This window comes from Brienomyrus brachyistius, chromosome 11 (genome assembly GCF_023856365.1).
Source record: "Brienomyrus brachyistius isolate T26 chromosome 11, BBRACH_0.4, whole genome shotgun sequence".
NCBI lineage: Eukaryota > Metazoa > Chordata > Actinopteri > Osteoglossiformes > Mormyridae > Brienomyrus > Brienomyrus brachyistius.
The window spans coordinates 4,103,381-4,124,238 of record NC_064543.1 but is presented as its reverse complement, the minus strand read 5'-3'; the positions used below and the strand labels follow the sequence as shown (position 1 = coordinate 4,124,238).

General features: G+C 50.3%; 1 protein-coding gene across 4 annotated transcripts; it reads left to right on the top strand.

Annotated features, from left to right (window-relative positions):
- Window positions 1-302: 302 nt before the first annotated feature.
- LOC125751310 (capping protein, Arp2/3 and myosin-I linker protein 3-like) lies at window positions 303-20,793 on the top strand. 4 transcript variants are annotated; one of them, XM_049029971.1, is made up of 39 exons: window positions 303-663; window positions 1,882-1,976; window positions 2,471-2,521; window positions 4,330-4,389; window positions 4,998-5,119; window positions 6,016-6,113; window positions 6,705-6,775; window positions 6,981-7,054; window positions 7,219-7,294; window positions 7,466-7,554; window positions 7,758-7,852; window positions 7,950-8,036; window positions 8,175-8,281; window positions 8,551-8,628; window positions 8,725-8,801; window positions 8,909-9,013; window positions 10,673-10,742; window positions 10,911-10,992; window positions 11,092-11,188; window positions 11,392-11,446; window positions 11,650-11,822; window positions 12,223-12,291; window positions 12,586-12,679; window positions 12,763-12,861; window positions 13,164-13,292; window positions 13,383-13,496; window positions 13,625-13,800; window positions 13,896-13,983; window positions 14,359-14,469; window positions 15,661-15,727; window positions 15,814-16,046; window positions 16,209-16,315; window positions 16,692-17,112; window positions 17,222-17,311; window positions 17,990-18,020; window positions 18,260-18,523; window positions 19,320-19,433; window positions 20,153-20,233; window positions 20,530-20,793. In XM_049029971.1, exons 1-39 carry the CDS (start codon window positions 627-629, stop codon window positions 20,688-20,690), a joined length of 4,248 nt encoding a protein of 1,415 aa, XP_048885928.1. In that variant the 5' UTR covers window positions 303-626; the 3' UTR covers window positions 20,691-20,793. The 4 variants fall into 4 exon arrangements, with proteins under 4 accessions (XP_048885928.1, XP_048885926.1, XP_048885927.1 ...); XM_049029969.1 differs by having other exon boundaries at window positions 17,987-18,020; XM_049029970.1 differs by having other exon boundaries at window positions 304-663; window positions 17,987-18,020; window positions 19,323-19,433.
- The last annotated feature ends 65 nt before the right edge of the window (window positions 20,794-20,858 follow it).

Genomic DNA, 20,858 nt, shown 5'->3' with positions numbered 1-20,858 from the left:
GCCTCAATTCTTTCCCCCCACGGCGCACACAGGATGGCAGCTGTCGGGTACGCAAAGTGCCGATCCTGCCATGGGACCGAACGGCATCCCCTGGCTCCTTCATGCTAGGTGTCTCTCAGCGTGTCCGCTGCCTACCTGCACACCCAGAAATGCTTTATCCTCCCCTTTGTGGACGTGCTTGAAGAGGGAGTTGAATCCAGCGAAGAAGGTGTTTTGGTGGTTGAGTGCAGTGCCTGCCTGCACCATCTCGGCTCTGTCGGCCAACAGTGAAATGAGCTTGGTGCAAACAAGCCTGGCGTCAGCACGCAGCCCCGGTACGCGGCTCTGATGGCATGTCGCTGCAGCACTCTGTCCCACGCGGCCAAGGTGTCCTGCTGGACGTCTGTTCCCTGCATGTCAGGCATGATCACTTAGGCGGTTCAGAGATGTTACCCTCCTCAGGCAGCTGCTGGAGGCGCTTGTGGGGCTAAGGAGCCCTTCCTGCTACACACTTTCACTTTGAGTGTCTGTCTTTCGCTGTCGAAGCAGGATGCGTGCGTGTGCGCGCCTGTGTACGTGTGCGCCACTCGGCTACCTGTCTTCAACCCGTCGCAGGTTCATCGCGAAGACGGACGTGTGTGGTTGTCATGCTGTCTGCAGGCCGGCTGTCCCTCAGCCTCCAAGGTAGGGTGAGCCCCCGCCCCAGTGTAGTGTGCAACCGGGGGTCTCTGTGCTGTGGTGAGCTGGGTTTTGGTGCGATGCTCGCTCCCGGTGTTGAGGCTGGGGTTACACTTAGGGTGAGGGAACATGGTAACGGTTACAGTTAGGGGGCAGGATGGTGGGGATATGTAGCGGGGCCTCGCTGTTAAACCTGAAGCCAACGGCCCCCCCACCCCGGTACCTAGTGTGGGGAGCCTCTGATTTGTACTCCATGGTGTTGTCACCATCCCGCCAAAAGGGCTGCTGCTCTCTGCTGACGGGGGCTCCGGTGCGACCGGCTGCACCCCCGGCTCCTGCATGAGTTGCATGCGCAGCGTCAAAATGCATCTGTGGGAATGGTACGGCGCTTGCTGGGTGCCCTGCAGATGCTCTGAGCTCCTCCGAGGTGGCACCATTGTGTTGATGTTCTCCGCCATCCTGCTCGTTCAACCAGTGCAGGCTTAGGCAGTTATTTTCTGTGGCGGACAGAGTCTGAGCCTCTGCAGGGTGGATTTTCTTAATGATTATTTTTATGTCCCATGTGGTGTCAGTACCAGAACGAATCTGATAGCCTGGCTCAAGGTTTTCATGTTGGGGGGAGGGGGGTGGTCATCAGTGGTTCGACGGGGCCTACTTGTCTGATTAAGGGGGCCTTGCCACCCCTCCCCCCAAGCCCCCTCATGGGCACCAACTCTGGGCTTATGAATTTTGTAATAATGAACCTGTTACATTTTGCTTTTTGAAAATAATGCAGAAAGCAAAAAGTACTAGTGCACGTTTTGTGTTTTATGACATATTTCAAGAATTTTTGCAAAAAACTTAAAAATCAGCTCCACAGGCCGGCTTTTGCCCAAGACACTTTTATCCATGGTTACCATCACTGGTGACGATTCTACACTAAATGACCGTGCTTATGGCATGAATCTGTACCTTTTGGGTCCAGGTCCTTAATCGCTACACCATCTGCTGTCCTAATGCTAATTTGGGTGATTATTAAACCCCAGACGTCAGTGCCAGTGTGGAGCACTGGTGGGATTAGAGATGAATAGAAGAGGCCCAGGTGCAAGTGACTAGACCAGCAGGGGATGCTGGCTGGCGGGGCTGACCCCTCTAAAGGCCGTATCGCGCTCACTCAGAACAGACTCTAGCTGTGATGCCTGCTCACCAGCTACCCTTCCCTGTGTCCATGTACCCCTGTTTCAGATGGGATCTTTCAGCTGCTTAATCCCCAGAAGGTCCTCTTCCTGACACAGGTCCAGCTGAACCAGTTAAAGGCCGGAGTGGACAGCAGAGTCTTGGTGACTATGGCTGTTTTGATTCACACTAATGGGATGTTATCTGGTGATGAAATCCTACCAACTGACACAGTTGATAACTGACCGGTGCACAGGATCCAGTTATACAATGAAAACACTACCGAATCTGCACACGATATCCTATAAATGGTGCCTATGCACGATGCATTGGTTCTGCGGAGTGTCTCCCCCAAGGGAATCTGAGAACATGGGGTGCTTACACACAGTCATAACTGCAGTACCATCTTCCAACAGCAGGTGGGACCAGACTATTAGTAAGAGCATCCCCCTTGTGGTGTTGCTTGGCAAACCTTCTGACAGTAGCCTCTGCCACAGGGGATGGTTGCCTTTGTAGCATAGACAAAGACACATGTTTTTCGGTGATGATGATGATGTGATGCTTAGTAAACTGCCCCAAAGCGGCCCGTGATTCTGAGTCTGGCTGCCCTTTTCCCACCATGCACACTGGCGTGTCCCTCCGCCCCCTGACTCCCCAGGTGATGACGCCATGGAGGGCTTATGTGTTCCACTGCAGGCAGCCAGTCAAGGTAAGTGTTCTGTGTCTTCACCTTTCCTCCGAAACCAACTACAATTATCAGGGTGAGCAGGTGTATGAGGGTGTGTGTGTGTGTGTGTGTGTGTGTGGTAGAGAGAAGGTCTCACTGAGTGTGCATGCGGGCGTGTGTATGTGTGTTATAGAGATGGTCTTTGTCTGTGACTGTGTGTGTGGTAGAGAGAAGGTGTCACTGACTGTGTGTGTGTGTGTGTGTGTGTGTGTGTGTATAACGAGATGGTATTGTGACCGTGTGTTTGTGACCGTGTGTGTGGTAGAGAGATGGTCTCGGTCTGTGACCGTGTGTGTGTGACCAAGACTGTATAAAGGAGTGAGATGGTCTTTGTGTGTGACCATGTGTGTGGTTGAGAGCTGGTCTCTGTGACGGTGTGGTAGAAAGATGGTCTCTGACGGTGGTGTCTATGGAAGTGTGTGGGTGACTGGTTTGTCTAGGGTTTGTTTTGCATGACCATTTTTGCATCTGTGAAAATAAACCCACGATGACGTGGAAGACAGCGCATTCCCTGCAGCTGATATTAACAAGCAGAAGAGAGTCAGGAGCACTGTGGGGTGCGTGCCCTCCTTCTATGGGGTGGGTGGGGCTGTGCCGCATGTAACGGCAACCTCACGCTCTATCGCTGGGGAGACCTCAGAAGAACGTCCCACAGGGTAAGGGTTTGGTGCTGGGCTGCTTTTCTCGTTTAGGCTGGATCTGTTCATTCTTCCATTACTGGGTATTGAATGAGAGTTCAAACAGGATCCATGTGTACTGCTGGGACTATTTGGACAAATCTCCGCGACTCGGTTTGTACTTTTCATTTCTGGAAACTTACCGGTTCGCAGATGGAAATGTATTCATAGCATTGCTGCAGAGATCCCCATTCGAGGCTTCTGCGGACGACGCGTGGTGCCGATCCGGAGGGTAACACGGAAACAGACCTGGAGCTTCTTGGAACGTCGGAATCTTGCAGATTTGGGGAAAAGGAGACTGTGCAGTGAACTCTGGTCCTTCGTGACAAAGCAAATATAGCATTAAATGCTGTAGTCGGTGGTCTGGTTTAGGGATCGGCAACATGTCCATACAGACACAAACATGCTTTTGGCCAGACTGACTTGTCTCTGCCATATAAAGTTTTGATCAAGAAAAGGTTCTTAAGTACCATGTATGTGGTGATAATTGCATTTTGATCTAAATATCTATCAGATTTGGCCGCGGTGATGACGGCTGGTCTGGATATTAAGTCACCTGAGCTGATGAAACTGTCCAGGTGTCTGGGGATTTGAGCGTGTGGGGAGGAGTGAGGCATAGGTGGTAATAACTACGCTCTATGCTGTCATTCAGATGTCATTTGTACTTTGGTTGTTCCTTGTTTTGTTAACTGTTTTTTTGAGTCAGATTTTAGAGGTGAGGTTTAGAGGGTGGTAAGCGTCAGACCAACTGGGCAGCGGAGGGCCGCCCCGAGTCCATCGCCTATCCCAGCAAGCACAGGACGCCCTGGAGGGGCACCAGTGCATTTGGTTTTTGGTAACACTCTTTAATGGTGTCTATGGCTGCGAGATACAGTGAGCCAAGGCCCACAATGAGGTTACATCCTGTGGACTGCGTGATGCACAGAGGATAACACATATCAGGGCTGCCAGTCGGAGAGACCCGTGGTCACACGCATGCGAGAGCATTCTTTTCACCCTCTTCCTGTTCTCTTCCTCCTACCTTGTTTCTCGAATTTGAGTCATTTTCAGTTCTCCCGCATTGTGTCTCCTTCGGCAATCAGAGCGGGTCTCTAAGCCTCTTTCCCTCCACAGCTGGACAGCTCCTTCAGCTACCTGGAGATCTACGCCATCACCATCGGAAGCCTGAACCAGGTAAGTCGTGTCAGAACCTGCCATGACCTGTCCCGCTGGGTCTACCTTTGGCTATTTGTTGAATTTCTCAGCTAATCTTGCGGCATGAGGCCGGATTGGACACTCGGGGGACAGGAGAGACCTCTGCGATGAGAGAATGGTTGTCAGGAACAAGTCAGTGGACATCCTGAGGGTTTCAAGTCGGGGGTTCAGGAGTTACTCGGAACTTTGTCAGTCGTAGAATCAGCTTTGTTACGGGGGTACTGGGTTTATTTACCTAAATCTGAACCTGCTTCCTCCTTTGTGTTCTTGCTTCTTCATTTACTTGAGAGTTTGTGCTGTCCTCCTGCCGTGTAGCTATAGCCAGAGTGTATCTGTATGTCATGGATAGAAATTATTAAGTCAGTTTGTCCAAAAGGTCTGGGGACTGTGCTGTTACAGCGGGTTTCCAGTGGCGCTAATGACACATTCTTGTTTAACCAAGGTGGCCTGTGCTGCTTCTCACACCCTGGCATGCATCTGGGGATCAGCGGGGATCCCCCTACTCACAATTGATTGTGAGTCAGAACCCCCCCAGGAGGGAGGTCGCACGCTAATGCCTGCTACTCTGTGCTCATCTCCACCGACAGATGGTGATTGATACTGACAGGCAGAGTTATACTTTTAACTTGATGACCATGGAGGACCTGGAGGCAGTGGTCAGTCATGTGACTGCTTCACTCAAGAAGATCTTTCCGGACTCATCCCCAGGGTGAGTGAGTGATATGCCGCGATCGTCCTTCTGCCGTCTTCCCCATCGCAGCTGGACACAGGCCAACAGTGTTTAAGGACAAGACTTGCAACCTTGTATTCACTGGTCAAGTCCCAGGGCTGTTCTTGTGCTGTGCCTTTGACCTAAATGTTGAAAAACGGTTTGCCATATAAGGAGATTGCACATGGCACATCTCAGGGCAGCAGCTCATTCCTGATTTCCATCTGGAGTGTAAAATAAAGATCATCTGCCTGCTCGGCCTCCCACACATTTCCCTGCATCATCTTTCATGCCACGTCTTCAGCTGTAGCATCAGAAGGGTCAGGCCCTGGGGGCGGTTGGTACGAGGTGGAAAGTCTTCGTTGTCACACTGAAGGTGTGACGAGTTCTGGGGAACAAAGGCTCAGTAAGACCATCTAGAAACTTGGCTGAAAGAAACGATGATTGACCAGCGAACAGAGAAGCTCTGGTCAATTATCATTTTGTGGGTCACAGCTCTGGTAAAAGCAATGAAACACGTACAGAGAATTTCTTATGAGGTCTTTCCTTACGCTCAATTGACAGTCTGTTCATGCTCAGGGCTGTCGCAAACAATGCAGTCTGTGATCTTTTCTCTCACACCTGATGCCTCATAGTGCGGCTTCCAGGATGTGGCAGGCCTGCAAATTTCCATCTGAACCAAGCTTCCCACAGAGCCTGTGATTTCCATGTTGGTCAGGGCTGCCAACCTTCAGAGCATGTCTTTCTGATTGGCTGCCCTCAGGAACGCGGCCCCTTTACCAGCTGATCCTTAAAGTAAATGTCTACCCACATAGGTAAAGCGGTTCCCGTAGCATCTGTTTGTTATGTCGGGTACCCGTCACTATGGAAGCCCTTCCTCTTCTCTTGTCTCCCAGGAAGCTATTGAAGAAGGTCCCAGCAGAGCTACAAGAGCAGCTGCGGAGGCTGACAGCCCATGTGGAGGAGCAACTGAGCAGCACCCAGGGGCCATGTGGTGAGAGTCTTCTGATGATCCTTTGCTCTCCTCTTTGGTGAGGTAGGACCTGCAGATGGGGTGGGTGGCAGTGAGCGTGGGCAGCACAGGATGGGTGATGGTGCAGAATGTCCATGATGCTGCAATTAAGTAGGGTGAGGGAGGCCTTGGAAAAGGGGACTAAGGAGGGTGAGGGAGGCCTTGGAAATGGGGACTAAGGAGGGTGAGGGAGGCCTTGGAAATGGGGACTAAGGAGGGTGAGGGAGGCCTTGGAAAAGGGGACTAAGGAGGGTGAGGGAGGCCTTGGAAAAGGGGACTAAGGAGGGTGAGGGAGGCCTTGGAAAAGGGGACTAAGGAGGGTGAGGGAGGCCTTGGAAAAGGGGACTAAGGAGGGTGAGGGAGGCCTTGGAAATGGGGACTAAGTAGGGTGAGGGAGGCCTTGGAAATGGGGACTAAGTAGGGTGAGGGAGGCCTTGGAAAAGGGGACTAAGGAGGGTGAGGGAGGCCTTGGAAATGGGGACTAAGGAGGGCGAGGGAGGCATTGGATGCTGGGATTGCGAGCCATGAGGAAAGCCCATCAGTTCTGACTTAGTCCACTGGTCCCTCCTGCAGGTGGCTTCTCAGAGACTTATGCCGCCTTGTGTGACTTCAATGAGTTCCCCTGTCGAGAAGAGGTCCAATGGGTTGGTATCACTGAGGACAACATTTCATGCCACTTTGTATAATGCATGTACTCCACCATGTGAGTGGTGCAATAATTACTTTCTTGTCTATCTGTATGGTTTATTTACGCTGTCTGTACTGCTGTCTGTTAGTTCTCTTTGTCGCTTTTGGTTGTACAGGATGTGGTCACCACACCCAACAGCTCCATCTCTTTGTCTCTGTCAGGATGTGGACAATATTTACCATGTCCAGAGCTGTCGGGACTTCAACCTGCTGGAGTTCAGTCACCTGGACAGTCGGTAGCACACCCCCCCCCCATTATGAATATCAATCCCATACCCCTTCCCCTATTGTAAGACTGTCAATACCAAATCACCACCTATTATTCAGGTATGAAGACGACCTGTCTCATCCTGATGATGTCATACAGCAGTCAGGATGCCTCCCTCTCTCTCCTCCTCAGTGACCTCGCCCTGGCAGTGGCTGCCTTGTCATTCAACCAGTGGTTCACCAGGATCAGTAACAGAGACTTCAGGCTGGTAGGTGTCCTCCTACTGGACAGAACCTCCAGCACTTGTCCTTTCACAGGTCACGTCTGCTACTTTTGATCCCTGTCCTTTTGGTGAACTGGCTGGTTTGATGGTCCTCTTTAACCCAGAGAGGATCCTAAAGCACTGTACCCTGCTGTGCTGGTATATGTGTCTCTGCAGAACCCGGATGTTCAGGAACAGGTCCTCTACATGATCAACAGATCCCCCAAGCTGGAGGAGGTGTGTCTGGAGAATAGTGGTCTTAGATCGTGAGTACTCTACCTCCTTCCTGTCACTCTACCCCATTACCACACTCCAAGCCACCGGCCCTCTTGCCCTTAGCCCTGACTCTGAGCGTGCTTCAGATCCATCCTCTTTGGAGGAGGCATCTTTAGGAGGGACAGGCTCTATAATTGTGCCTGAGAGAGTAAAGCCTTCTCCTCTTGGTCACCATGTAATGCATCTCCTCTAGGGATTTTGCTTTGAGGATGGCCTGGGCTCTCCGAGACCACACAGGCTCCACGCTGCACACCATCAATCTCTCGGCCAATCAGATAGAGGACAAAGGTGGGGGCCGTGTGTCTAATTCAGAATGATATGAGTGGGGAGCTTTTCTGGTGAGCAAAGGCAGCTCAATGGTAATGCTTGTGTTGCCTGTTTTCAGGTGTGGCGGCGCTCTGTCAGCAGCTGGACAAGCTGCCCCATGGCCTCGTTCAGCTGTCCCTCGCGAAGGTGTCGCTCTCTTCCAGAGGTAAAGCCACTGGCTGCACACACACACCGCAGCTGCGAGTGTCCCTGCGTGGCCTGTTCGTGTGGCCTGTGCACAAACGGGATGTGGCTCTTTCTCACCCTCCTGGGCTGCATTTCTCAGTCGGTTTCTCTCTGACAGGTGTTACCAGTCTGGCTCAGGCATTTTCACATAAGTCATTTCCCACGTCACTGCAACACTTGGACCTGTCGGGCAATGCAGGGTGTCTGGCCACGGAGGAGGCTGAAGTAAGAGGGGGAGGGATTGTGAGAAGGCCTTAGTAATCTGTAGCTGAGTAGGACCTTGGGAAGGGTTTAGGACTGTGTAAATAAGCAGAATTGTAGGAATTGTTTAGTATTTTGCAGCTGAGTGGGACTGTGGGAAGGGTACTGCATTGTACTGCATTGAATATTCCTGATTGTAAGTGCAGTGAGAAATGTGTTGCTGAACACTGCATTTTCATAGGACCTCTCTACAGGAGGTCTGCTCTCCACTGATTTTGTTCTCTCTTTCCAAGTGCCTGTTTAAGTTTCTGTCTAGTGAGAATATTGTGTCTTACCTGGACCTAAGTGGGACGGATTGCCCCTTGGACACTGTGAGTAACCTTTGACCCCCGGTGCTTTGCACAGCATGCTGCTCTGAGTGACCTTTGACCCTTTGTTTGTCTTTTTTAAAATCTTGTTCCATGCAGCTGTTTGTGTCCCTGTCACATGGATGCTACACCAAAATGACTCACCTGAACTTGTCCAAGACCACCTTCTCACACAGGTGAAGGCCGTGCTGTTTTTTACTCACGATGGGCACCAAGAGTTGTTAAAGTCCAAATAGGTAATGGGAGTTGTAATGGGAGTCATGGGACCTGTATCTTATCCCAGGAAGGTGAAAGAAGTGACACGTAGTGTGAGGGATTTCTTCAGGAAGAGTGAGAAGCTGAAATATGTCGGACTGGCTGGTACAAGACTTCCTGCAGAGGGTTTGCGGTGAGGAGCATGTGTGCTGTGACTGTGTGTGCTGTGGCTGTGTGTGTGTGCGTGTATGCTGTGTGTGCTGTGGCTGTGTGTGCTGTGGCTGTGTGTGTGTGTATGCTGTGTATGCTGTGTGTGCTGTGGCTGTGTGCGTGTATGCTGTGTGCGCTGTGGCTGTGTATGCTGTGGCTGTGTGCGTGTATGCTGTGTGTGCGTGTATGCTGTGTGTGCTGTGGCTGTGTGTGCTGTGGCTGTGTGTGCATGTATGCTGTGTGTGCGTGTATGCTGTGGCTGTGTGTGCTGTGGCTGTGTGTGCGTGTATGCTGTGTGTGCGTGTATGCTGTGTGTGCTGTGGCTGTGTGTGTGTGTATGCTGTGTGTGCTGTGGCTGTGTGTGCGTGTATGCTGTGTGTGTGTGTATGCTGTGTGTGCTGTGGCTGTGTGTGCGTGTATGCTGTGTGCGCTGTGGCTGTGTATGCTGTGGCTGTGTGTGTGTATGCTGTGTGTGCGTGTATGCTGTGTGTGCGTGTATGCTGTGTGTATGCTGTGTGTGCTGTGGCTGTGTGTGCGTGTATGCTGTGTGTATGCTGTGTGTGCTGTGGCTGTGTGTGCGTGTATGCTGTGTGTGCGTGTATGCTGTGGCTGTGTGTGCTGTGGCTGTGTGTGCTGTGACTGTGTGCTGTGACTGTGTGTGCGTGTATGCTGTGTGTGCGTGTATGCTGTGTGTGTGTATGCTGTGTGTGCTGTGGCTGTGTGTGCGTGTATGCTGTGTGTGTGTATGCTGTGTGTGCTGTGGTGTGTGCGCTGTGGCTGTGTATGCTGTGGCTGTGTGTGTGTATGCTGTGTGTATGCTGTGTGTGCTGTGGCTGTGTGTGCGTGTATGCTGTGTGTGCGTGTATGCTGTGGCTGTGTGTGCTGTGGCTGTGTGTGCTGTGACTGTGTGCTGTGACTGTGTGTGCGTGTATGCTGTGTGTGCGTGTATGCTGTGTGTGTGTATGCTGTGTGTGCTGTGGCTGTGTGTGCGTGTATGCTGTGTGTGTGTATGCTGTGTGTGCTGTGGTGTGTGCGCTGTGGCTGTGTATGCTGTGGCTGTGTGTGTGTATGCTGTGTGTATGCTGTGTGTGCTGTGGCTGTGTGTGCGTGTATGCTGTGTGTGCGTGTATGCTGTGGCTGTGTGTGCTGTGGCTGTGTGTGCTGTGACTGTGTGCTGTGACTGTGTGTGCGTGTATGCTGTGTGTGCGTGTATGCTGTGTGTGCTGTGGTGTGTGCGCTGTGGCTGTGTATGCTGTGGCTGTGTGTGTGTATGCTGTGTGTGCTGTGGCTGTGTATGCTGTGTGTGCGTGTATGCTGTGTGTGCTGTGGCTGTGTATGCTGTGTGTGCTGTGGCTGTGTATGCTGTGTGTGCGTGTATGCTGTGGCTGTGTATGCTGTGTGTGCTGTGGCTGTGTATGCTGTGTGTGCTGTGGCTGTGTGTGCGTGTATGCTGTGTGTGCTGTGGCTGTGTATGCTGTGTGTGCGTGTATGCTGTGTGTGCTGTGGCTGTGTGTGCTGTGTGTGCTGTGGCTGTGTATGCTGTGTGTGCTGTGGCTGTGGTTTTTCTCATGCGCTCAGGCCCTGGCTCAAGATTATACAGTATAATGCAGAGTGTATGTTTCCTCATTTTGTGTGCGTCTAGGTTTCTGCTGCAGGGTTTGGCTACCAACACTCACCTGTCCGGACTGCAGCTGGACCTGAGTAGCTGTGAGGTATGTGGCTTGAACTCTCTCTGTACCTCTCTCTATCTCTCTCTCTCTACCTCTTTCTATCTCTATATATCTTTCTCTCTCTCTCTCTGACACACACGCGTACTCGGTCAACCAGGAAGCTGCATGTGCAGCTCATGTATGTGATATGTCCTGTTGTCATGCCAACAGCTCCGTTCAGCGGGGGCACAGGTGATCCAGGAGCACATCTTCGAGGCCAAGGCCATCAACAGCCTGGACCTGTCTGACAATGGTTGATTGAGTCCCTCCGACACCCTTATTTCAAATGTCACTTGAGTTCACAGACGTGACAACAGGGAGAATGATGCTGATACTGAAATGACCCATGCAGGTCTGGAGAGCGACATGGTTACTGTGATCCTTGCCATCGGACGGAGCCATTCCATCAGACACCTGGCCCTCGGCCGCAACTTTGCCATGAAATCACGGTGAGATAGGAGTGGCCCAACTGCTTTGGGTCTTCTGGTACCCTTTATACTGTGTGTTCAGTGCTATTATGGTGCTGTAGTACCTCAGGTTCATTGGGTGTTGAGTGAATAGACAGGGTGTTGAATGGACTAATGGGGTGTTGAGCAGATTGACAGGGTGTGGTGCGTTTTGATGGTGTAGAGTGGGTTCATCTTCCCCTCAGAATGCTCACTGATGTCCTACACCGGCTTGTCCAGCTCATTCAGGAAGAGGAATGTGTGAGTCATACTCTTGACTTGTTTCAATAATTAGTCTGACTACATCACACCCTAACCTGTCTCACTAAGTAACCCATCAGAATACGTAACGCCCCAACTTGCCTTGCTCACTAAAACATTGCATTGCTTGACATCACATTCTGACGTCTCGTACTCACTAACGATCCACTTTGTTGGTGTCTGGCCTGATCTGCCTCCCGTAGCCCCTGGAGTCACTGTCAGTGTCCGGCTCCAAGCTGAAGACAGGGACAACCATCCTCATTAACAGTCTGGGCTGTAACTCAACACTGACCAAGATGGACATCAGTGGGAACTACATTGGCGACACTGGTGCCAAGATGTTGGCCAAAGCTCTGCTCATTAACACCAAGCTCAAGTACGTTAGCTTCCATAGCGAAGCAGCCCCTCATGCAGTGCCCTGTTACTCTCACTGTAACCAACACACTGTAATCCACACTAAACTATGGAGATCAGCACTGTAACCTGTACTGTATCATGGTAACCAGCACTATAATACACTGTATTCCAGACTAGACTGTACCATGGAAACAAATACTGTAACCTAGAATGCATCATAGTAACCATGTAACACTTTGTAATCTAAACTGTAACAGGGAGATCAACATTGTAACCTGCATTGTATAATGGTAACAAATTCTGTAACACATGAAATAACCCACCCGATAAACCGCGCTGTAACACACACATTGTGACAGTCACAGGCTGTGGCCCAAACTGTTGCCCGGACCCTCAGTGTTCCTCTCTCCACCATGCAGGACTCTCCTTTGGGACAAAAACAGTGTGACTGCCAGCGGTTTCATGGATGTGGCCAATGCATTAGAGAAGTGAGTGAGGATAAGGGCTGGGCCTCTGCATGTTATTGTGAGATCTATGTGTATCATACTGAGATCGACATCTGTGTATCAAAGTGTATTATTGTATTGCTATCTACAGTACCAGTAGAATTGTTCTTAGTCATTATCTTGCTGAAAAACAAATGATTTTCAGTACATGTGTCCAGAATTTTGACTGGTACTGTATAAATTTGTGTCAAAGTGAGACTTATATCTCCATGTTATTGCCTCATGTCTGTCCCTCTTTGTTCTGTATGGGTTTTGTTATATGTCCGTGTGTTTTAGGAACTCAACTCTGCAATACATGTCCTTCCCCGTGAGTGATGCGTCGCAGGCATATCGCAGCAACCCAGAAAAAACCGAGGAGGCCTTACAGAAAGTAAGCAGCTCGGCCGCCCCAAGCAGCCACCAAATGCTAAGCTTCTGCTCTTTACCCACTTCTTCTTTGTCATGGCCTGACAGATCCAGACTTACCTACTGAGGAACAGCCAGAAACAGGAAGTGATGTCAGACCATGTGCTCAAACTCCAACAGAGCTTGAGGATCAGCCAATCAGAACAGGTGGGCAGGTTTCCTTTCACTTCCCAGTAAAATTTGAAGTGACCCACAGATATGGCACTGTCAGTATATGAAAAAGACTATTGTTTAGTTCTGTGATTGTATGGCTGGCTTGTTTGAGGTGGGTGGGTGTCTCTGGCGAGTGGTGGGTCCTCTGAGGATCTGGCTGAAGCAGGGGAGTTACTCGAGTGCAGGGGAGCCTAAAATTAGTCTCACAACCAGGATATAGAGTTTGTGCTTTATGAGGACCTGCTTTCTTCCTGGGTTTCCCTCGACGTGACACTCCATCCTCCTGTGTCCATCAGCGGGTGCAGAACCACTGTCTGAAAGTGCAGGAGTCCATGCGTCCGCTCAACACCTGCAGCATGCCAGAAGTGCAGACAGATGTTCTGCATGCGGAGGAAGTACTGGGTCACGCCAGAACATCCCTTAACGTGCGTCACTCACATGATTCCCCTGCTGTCGGGTTGTCTGCAAAAGTGCATAGTGACACGCTGAGAAATAACTCTAAGATCCTTCCACAGCTGCTGCCAACTCTTTTTGAATTGGGAAGAGCGCCACCTAGCAGTGATGTACTGCAAAACATCCTGAAGGACACAGCCAGGGTGGTGACCAATGAAGTTGTCGGGGAGGTTCAGGTACGGAGGGTCAGGTCACATGTCCACCGTGACCTCCTTCCTGTTCTGTAATGTCTGGTGTCATGGCACCAGTACAGCATGACAGGTTCAAGATGGTCAGTTACAACAGCACCCCCTGTCTGTAATAGGAGCTGGTGCAGACCATGCTGCAGTCTGCACAGACCGTTTGCCCGAGGGTTGTACAAAGGTCAAGTGTCAATGAGCAGGTGGCCGTCTGCGTGGACAGGATGTCCCGGCAGGCTGCATTCTTCTTCCAGGACATGTTTGTGGAGCAGATGGGACAGCTGGTGAAGAGCAAGCTGTGGTAGGAGACAGCTCTCTCACTCAGAATGAGAGCCCCCCCCCTTGTCGGTTTCTGATTGGCTGTTTCTTTTCCTTTATTCCACTTCCTTGTTCCAGTGAACTGAGACAGGCTGTCAGTATGTCTCTGGCAGAGAGCATCGTCACCGAGGTCACACAGGACTTATCAATATCGCAAAAGAAGCTGGTGAGCTGTGTGTGTGCACATATGTGTGGGTCATGTACAGTATATATTAATGGGGACAATGTTTTCAGTTTTATAAAAATCTGTGAATGCAATCAAAAAACCAAAAGTGCCAAAACTCTTGTATTTTGGTTGGTTACTTATGGTTAAGGTTAGGGCTGGGTGGGGGTTAAGGGTGTCATTGTTGGGATTAGGGTTATGCCCGTGGAAATGATTGGATGGTCCCCACAAAGATGTGAATACAATCGTGTGTGTGTGTGTGTGTGTGCGTGGGCATCTGTGAACGATGCTGCTTCCGGGTTATGTCCAAAACTGAATGTGATAGTTTGAACGCTGCACATGTTGAGCACTAACACTGTCTGTATGCCCCCACGTCAGGAGCGACATATTAAGGAGCACACCCAGACCCTCCCAGGCTCTGCGTCTTACACACCCAGAACCAACATCCCTCAGCTCAGGCTGGTGGAGGCAGAGTTCCCCACAGATGAGGTCAGAAGTTGCCATGGATTGCAGTGTGGGTGGGGACAGGGCTGATCAGACACACACTGCTGTAGCTGCAGCCACTGAATGCATCAGTCAGTGGTGTGAAGTTCAGGTTGAGAAAGTACAGATCCAGACCAGGATTTTGTTTCAACCACACGTTGAGCGTAAGGCGTCATATTCACGGAGTACTAAACTGGTTGAAACAAAATCCATCCATCCATTTTCCAAACCACTTGTCCTACTGGGTCGCGGGGGGTCCGGAGCCTATCCCGGAAGCAATGGGCACGAGGCAGGGAACAACCCAGGATGGGGGGCCAGCCCATGGCTCACTCACTCACACACCATTCACTCACACACGCACACCTATGAGCAATTTTGTAACTCCAATTAGCCTCAGCATGTTTTTGGACTGTAGGGGGAAACCGGAGTACCCGGAGGAAACCCCACGACGACATGGGGAGAACATGCAAACTCCACACACACGTGACCCAGGCGGAGACTCGAACCCGAGTCCAGAGGTGTGAAGCAACAGTGCTAACCACTGCATCACCATGCCGTCTCTGAAACAAAATCCTGGTCTGAATTTGTACTTTCTGAACCTGATCTCACTGCCATTAAGGATTAAATAAGATAGCAATCTTACCTTGAATCAGTGACACAGCAGACCTTGGGTTTGTGTTGCTGATGGAATTTGCCCCCCAGGGAAAATGTACAGAAGCTGGGGACCCCTGCCTTAATGATTGCTGTCTGGTGCTTAATCTTTGTCTCATCTGTTATGGACTAATTATGTTCAGTAATAAGGTGTGGAGTGACTCTGTTAAGCATGAGCCCTGACTGTGATTCCCTGTATTCAGTGTCAGCACTGACTGTAAGTGATTCCCTTTGTTCAGTGTCATCACTGACTGTAAGTGATTATCTGTGTTTAGCATCAGCTATGACTGTAAGCGATTCCCTGTGTTCAGTATTAGGACTGACTGTAAGTAATTGTATTCAGTGTGAGCCCTGACTGTAAGCGATTCCCTGTGTTCAGTATTAGGACTGACTGTAAGTAATTGTATTCAGTGTGAGCCCTGACTGTAAGCGATTCCCTGTGTTCAGTGTCAGCACTGACTGTGATTCCCTGTGTTCAGTGTCAGTAATGACGCTGATTTACTGCATTCAGTGTCAGCACTGACAGAATTCCCTCCTTGTCCGCAGTACGTTCCTGTCATCTGGCACAGCGGTTTCCCGACTGGGAGCATCCGCCCAGCACCGTCGGTCAAAAGTGTGTAGCGAATTGCCCTGGGCGCTGATGTATGTGTGTCTTTCCCTCCTGTTGGCTGGTTCTTATCCTCTGCACACCCTCTGAAGGTCTCTTGGAATCGGAGGCAGACTCTCCAGCCAATGAGAGTGCAGCAGGCCAGGTGAAGCCCCACCCAGGGGAGGACACAGCAGCGCTTAGCAGCAGCTCGACGGGGCCCCTGGACCCTGCATGTCAGCAGCCCATTCTGGAGCTGCCTGTGGAGAGCCAGACGCTAAGACACCACACACTGTCGAGGCCACGCCCCCAGAGGGTACACCGGCACCCACCCAGCAAGCGGCAGGTATGCAGGCAGCCAGATGGATGTTCCTTACAGGAAAGATATGGTGTTTATCCTCAGTAATAGAGACCGCCTCTCCTAGAGGTTTCCCTCTATTATGAGTGCCCCCTTGTGTTCATTTACGACTCTACACACTGGCTGCATTTTTCCATGTTTGAATTGCAGGTGGAGCTGCTCATTGATGATGAGAACTTGGCTTCTGAGAACAATGGCAGGGTGGACGAGGGACTCGATGAGTTTTTCACCAAGAAAGTCCTCCCTGAGAGCTCCCTGTAAGTATCACACACAAACATGCATGCACACGCGCAGGTTTCTAATTATATCTATGTGGGACTCTCCTTTCACTTCTGTGGGAAAAACCCTAAAACCTGCAATGACAGACGTAACCCCCACCCAGCCCTAACCTTAACCATAAGTAACCAAACAAAATAAGAGACTTTTGGCATTTTAAGTTTTTTGACTGCATTCACAGATATTTGTGGGGACCTGAAAAATGGTCCCCACAATGTCAAAATAACAGGTTTATTACATTGTGGGGAACATTTGGTCCCCGCAATGTAACAGTGTAATATAAACATAACACACACACACACACACCTTCTACCACCCCTACATGCAGTATGACTCAATCTCATTCTCAACCCTCAGCAATCTGCAGGCCCCAGAGCTTCCAGCGAAACCTGACACCCTCGGGGGGAAACTAGCCCTCTCCAAGGATCTACGGAAAAAGTCTAGGGATTTCTTTGCCTTCAAGCGGGTGTTTGCGGGCCGACCTTGCAAAGGAGAAGGGGCGCCTGAACAGACCATCAAAAAGACCTGCATCGCTGACCTCATCCGCCCCTTGAGGATGGCTGTGCGGCCAGAGAAAGAGAGAGACTGCGAGAGGGCGACTGTAGCAGAGGAGAGCCCTGCCAAGGCAGCCGCCCCACCGCAGAGAGATGCCGCCAACCCCTACGTGCAGATCCCCACCCGGCTCCGCCCCCCCAATGCTTCGCAGCGTGGCCTGCGGGCCGCCAAGGCCCAGTCCCTCATCATGCTGCCCAGTGCTGACTCGGGGGCGTCTGACAAGGTGAGAATGAGTGATAGTGAAAAACCTGAACAACATGACAGGGCAGGACGCCCTGTGCAGGACTGCGTGTGTGAAATGTGTGGTGACCTAACTTTCGGTCTCGGCACAGTTGACCGGCAGCCCCCCTGTCCTACACGATGCCCTCCAGCCCATAGTTTTTTCCAAGGCAACCCTGTTATCCGGAGGAAAGCCGAGCCAGGTAAAGTGTGTGTGCAGGGTTTCTTTCTCCAATTTTGCAAAAACAATGTTGGAAATGAATTGATTTCATAAAGTACATTGACAAACAATGTTTAACGTACCTGCACATACCTCCAGCACAGACATTTTTTTTATGAATCATAATATTTCATTCAATTCTCTTCTTGCCATTTTGCTATTAATTGCAATGGTGTTACTAATTAAAAAGCACCCGACGAGGCTGCTTGTCAGTGAACTTTAACTCAGAACAGCTCTTTTAGGGCTGTAATTTGGGTTTCAGTTTATTACTATTTGAAATTAATGTTTCTTAAAACAAAATTGTTTCTAATGTGATCTATATTTTTGAACACAAATGAAGTACTGATTTTGTAATAAAATCAATAAATTAGCAATACTTTTACCAAACTATGCGTGTCCTTTGAGAGTACTGTACATGCGCACGTGTGCATGCGAGCGTACACACACAGATATACACACGCGTATGCGCATACGCACACACACACACACACACACACAGACATACACACGCGTATGCGCATACGCGCACACACACATACACACACAGACATACACACACGTATGCGCATACACACACATAGTCCTATAATGGCAGGTGCAGTGCGATATGTGTGTTAGTGTGTTTAGTGTGTTAACCTACTGTGTTGTTTCCATTCAGAAGGAAAATGAGCCGAGGAAAGGGGACTCTGAGGGTAAGGCCATCCCCAGCACAGTGTGACCCCCCCCCCATCTCACCCTACCCCACCTTTTCTGGGAGCCACCTTTGACAATAAGCCCAAACCAAACCACCCTCCCTCATGCTGTGCTTTCTTCCTGGGTCAGCAACGCCCAGATGGTCATGTGACATGTGCCAAGCTACAGGCTGGTAGCCATGATGTGAGCAATGCTGACAGTTACACATAACCGAAAAAAACTGCTTTTTCCCCATCAGATCACAGGCACCAGTCACGTTCATCCACAACCTCCCTGGAACCCCACAGAGTCCAGCCATCACCCAATTGGCTGGCCCCTCCAGACCGGCCTTGCCCCCCAGCACCCACTAGACCCATCTGTAAGCCCCCACCACTGTCACCAGAAGCTCCTGTAGCTCCACCCCGACAAAAGCACCTATCAAACCCCATCCGTCGAAGGGAGGCTCCACCCATCCCCACAACTCCATGGGATGGGCGAGACCGAGCGCAGTCAGTCACTGAAGGTACTGATCCAGCACCAGGCCTTCAGCTTCAGATATAGGGGGTACAGACCCCATCCTGGGTACCACCATGTGTCTTGATCTGAGTCTCCTCAGAGTACTGAGAGACAAGGCTGACGAGGTTCATCATTATCTAAAACTGGGCTGCCCAGTTCTAATCCAACAGCATTTGCTGATTCCCCTACTCAATCTCATCAGTCAGCTAATTACCAGGTTTAGTAGGTGTGTCTGAGCAGGGAAATCTACAAACAGTGTTGGATTCTGGCCCTCCAGCACTAGAATTGGGGAACCCTGGTCTAAATCATAAGTATAATCCTTTATTGGCTATTACACAGGTACGAGTACATAGGAATTTGTCTCTTCACCTACCCTATCCTGCTCTCCATAGCTTGGTGGTCACAGCACAGGGTCAGCTAACATGCGGCTCCCCTGGAGCTGGGGGTCAAGGGCCTTGCTTAAAGGCCCATGGACATGTGACTGTTCTATTGAGGCTGGGGTTCAAACCAACAACCTTCTAGGCATGGGCACAGAGCCTGTTTAGCCACTCTGACGCCCCAGCCTGCAGTCCAATGGCCTTTAGAAACTGTGACAAGAGAGACTAAACTAGAACTGCACTAATTTGCAGGCTGTAGGGGGCGCAGAGCTTTAGGGCTGGGATCTGGGTAATGAGAGTGCAGCCGAAACACAGCAGCTGTCGAGTCCCTGATGAGTTCGCACAGCCACCCTAGTCTGCGTGTATAGCTGATGATCTGGGACTTGTGTCTGTGCAGCATCTGACACCCTCCACGTCTTGCTCTAGCAGACAGCCTCCCAAACCGGAGACCCAGAGCGAAGCCTTCGCCTCGCCGCCACACCACATCGGTCCACGAGGAGCTGCTACGCAAGCAGACGGCCCTCCTACTGAACCCTGAGGGTAAGGTCCCCGTAGGGGGGTGTTGCATAGTCAGTGCGTTTGGTGCGTTCGATTATCTCTCTCCGAGTCGGAACTCGGATGAAAACGTCATGAAAAACATCCCTTCCCGTCATAACGCGCCTCTTTTATGACGTTGATGTCGGACACAAACTTGTCCAAGTTTCCCAGTTGACGTAATTTCAACATGGCAGCTTACACACTCAAATCTTTAAAAAATTTTTATTTTGTTAAATGTATTAATAGTTATAAATGTAATTGCACGTGTTCGATTTAGAGAATCCCATATCGTGACCGCAAACTGTATCCTAGCAGCAATATCAGATTTTTACCAGACTTGTTAGTGTCTTTGCTTTGTTTGTAGTTTGTTAGCCTCTCGAAAAAAATAATATCGCTATGAATGTACTAAAATATTTTAGAAAGCTTTTAATGTGGTTTGACTAGTTCGTGTTTCTTGTTTGTCTGTCTCTGGGAAAAAAATAATCTCACTCCAAATCTGCTAAAATATAAAGCAACACAGCAGCGTGTTCATGGAGGCAGCCATCTTTGTTTCGAGGTGCTCGGGAGATTGTCGGACGTGATGTCAGTTCCGAGGGAAAAACGAACGCACCATTTCTGCTGATCTCTGCTCGCCAGGAAGTGGTCAGTTAGTGACAATGCTATGAAGGTGTGATGTGTTGACCAAAGCCTGACACAAGGTGTTTATTAATCCCCTCCCACAGAACTGATGGCAGCGCCTCCCCGGCCCTTGAGGTCACCGATACATAAACGACCCCCCCCACAAGAGCCGCATGGACAGGAGGGTAGGTGGGAAGAGTGGCGGATTACATTCAGGAGACCACCCACGCTTATAAAAGTCTGGGGAAAGCTAGTTTAAGCAGGGGAATGTCAGTGTTAGCATACTCACAACCGCCTGGTGGACACCAGCCTACCCCTTTGCCTTGTCACTGCAGACATGCACACCTTCCAAGTTTCTCCTTCACTAGGAGCACCTGTACTATTCCTGTTATTTATTGTTTGGGGGTGGGGCTATTGTGTTGGGATTTTTTATAATACAGTGAGATTACAAAACTTCTTATCTTACCTTACCATACTTCAGCTCTGGATAAGTGGACAGGACAAACCTCAGGTGGGGGCAGGCCGAGAGAGGAAGAGTCCACCAAAGAAAGGGGAAGGATGATCACTCCAGTCCAAACCAGATTAGGGGCAGAGAGTGCAGACGCAAGTCCACCCCCCCTCCCGCAGAAACCTATGGACTGACCCTGGCTATTCCAGCACATACCTGATCCTGTACACAGAAATGCACAAAAGACAACTATGCTGATTCCCATTATTATTTTAATTAAAAATGACTTTTTAAAGACTGCTGTCTTGTTTAAATTCCTGGAGATGAATAATGAGCTGCGTTATCAGTCAAGCCAACCCTCA

What these genes read in the sequence shown, in the direction of transcription:
- LOC125751310 (XM_049029969.1), top strand. Translation starts at nt 627, where the DNA reads ATGCTGTCTGCAGGCCGGCTGTCCCTCAGCCTCCAAG. An exon ending in ACCCACCCAGCAAGCGGCAG is followed by an intron (nt 16,047 to 16,208) that starts GTATGCAGGCAG and finishes TTTGAATTGCAG; the next exon opens with GTGGAGCTGCTCATTGATGA. An exon ending in AGCGCAGTCAGTCACTGAAG is followed by an intron (nt 18,524 to 19,319) that starts GTACTGATCCAG and finishes GTCTTGCTCTAG; the next exon opens with CAGACAGCCTCCCAAACCGG.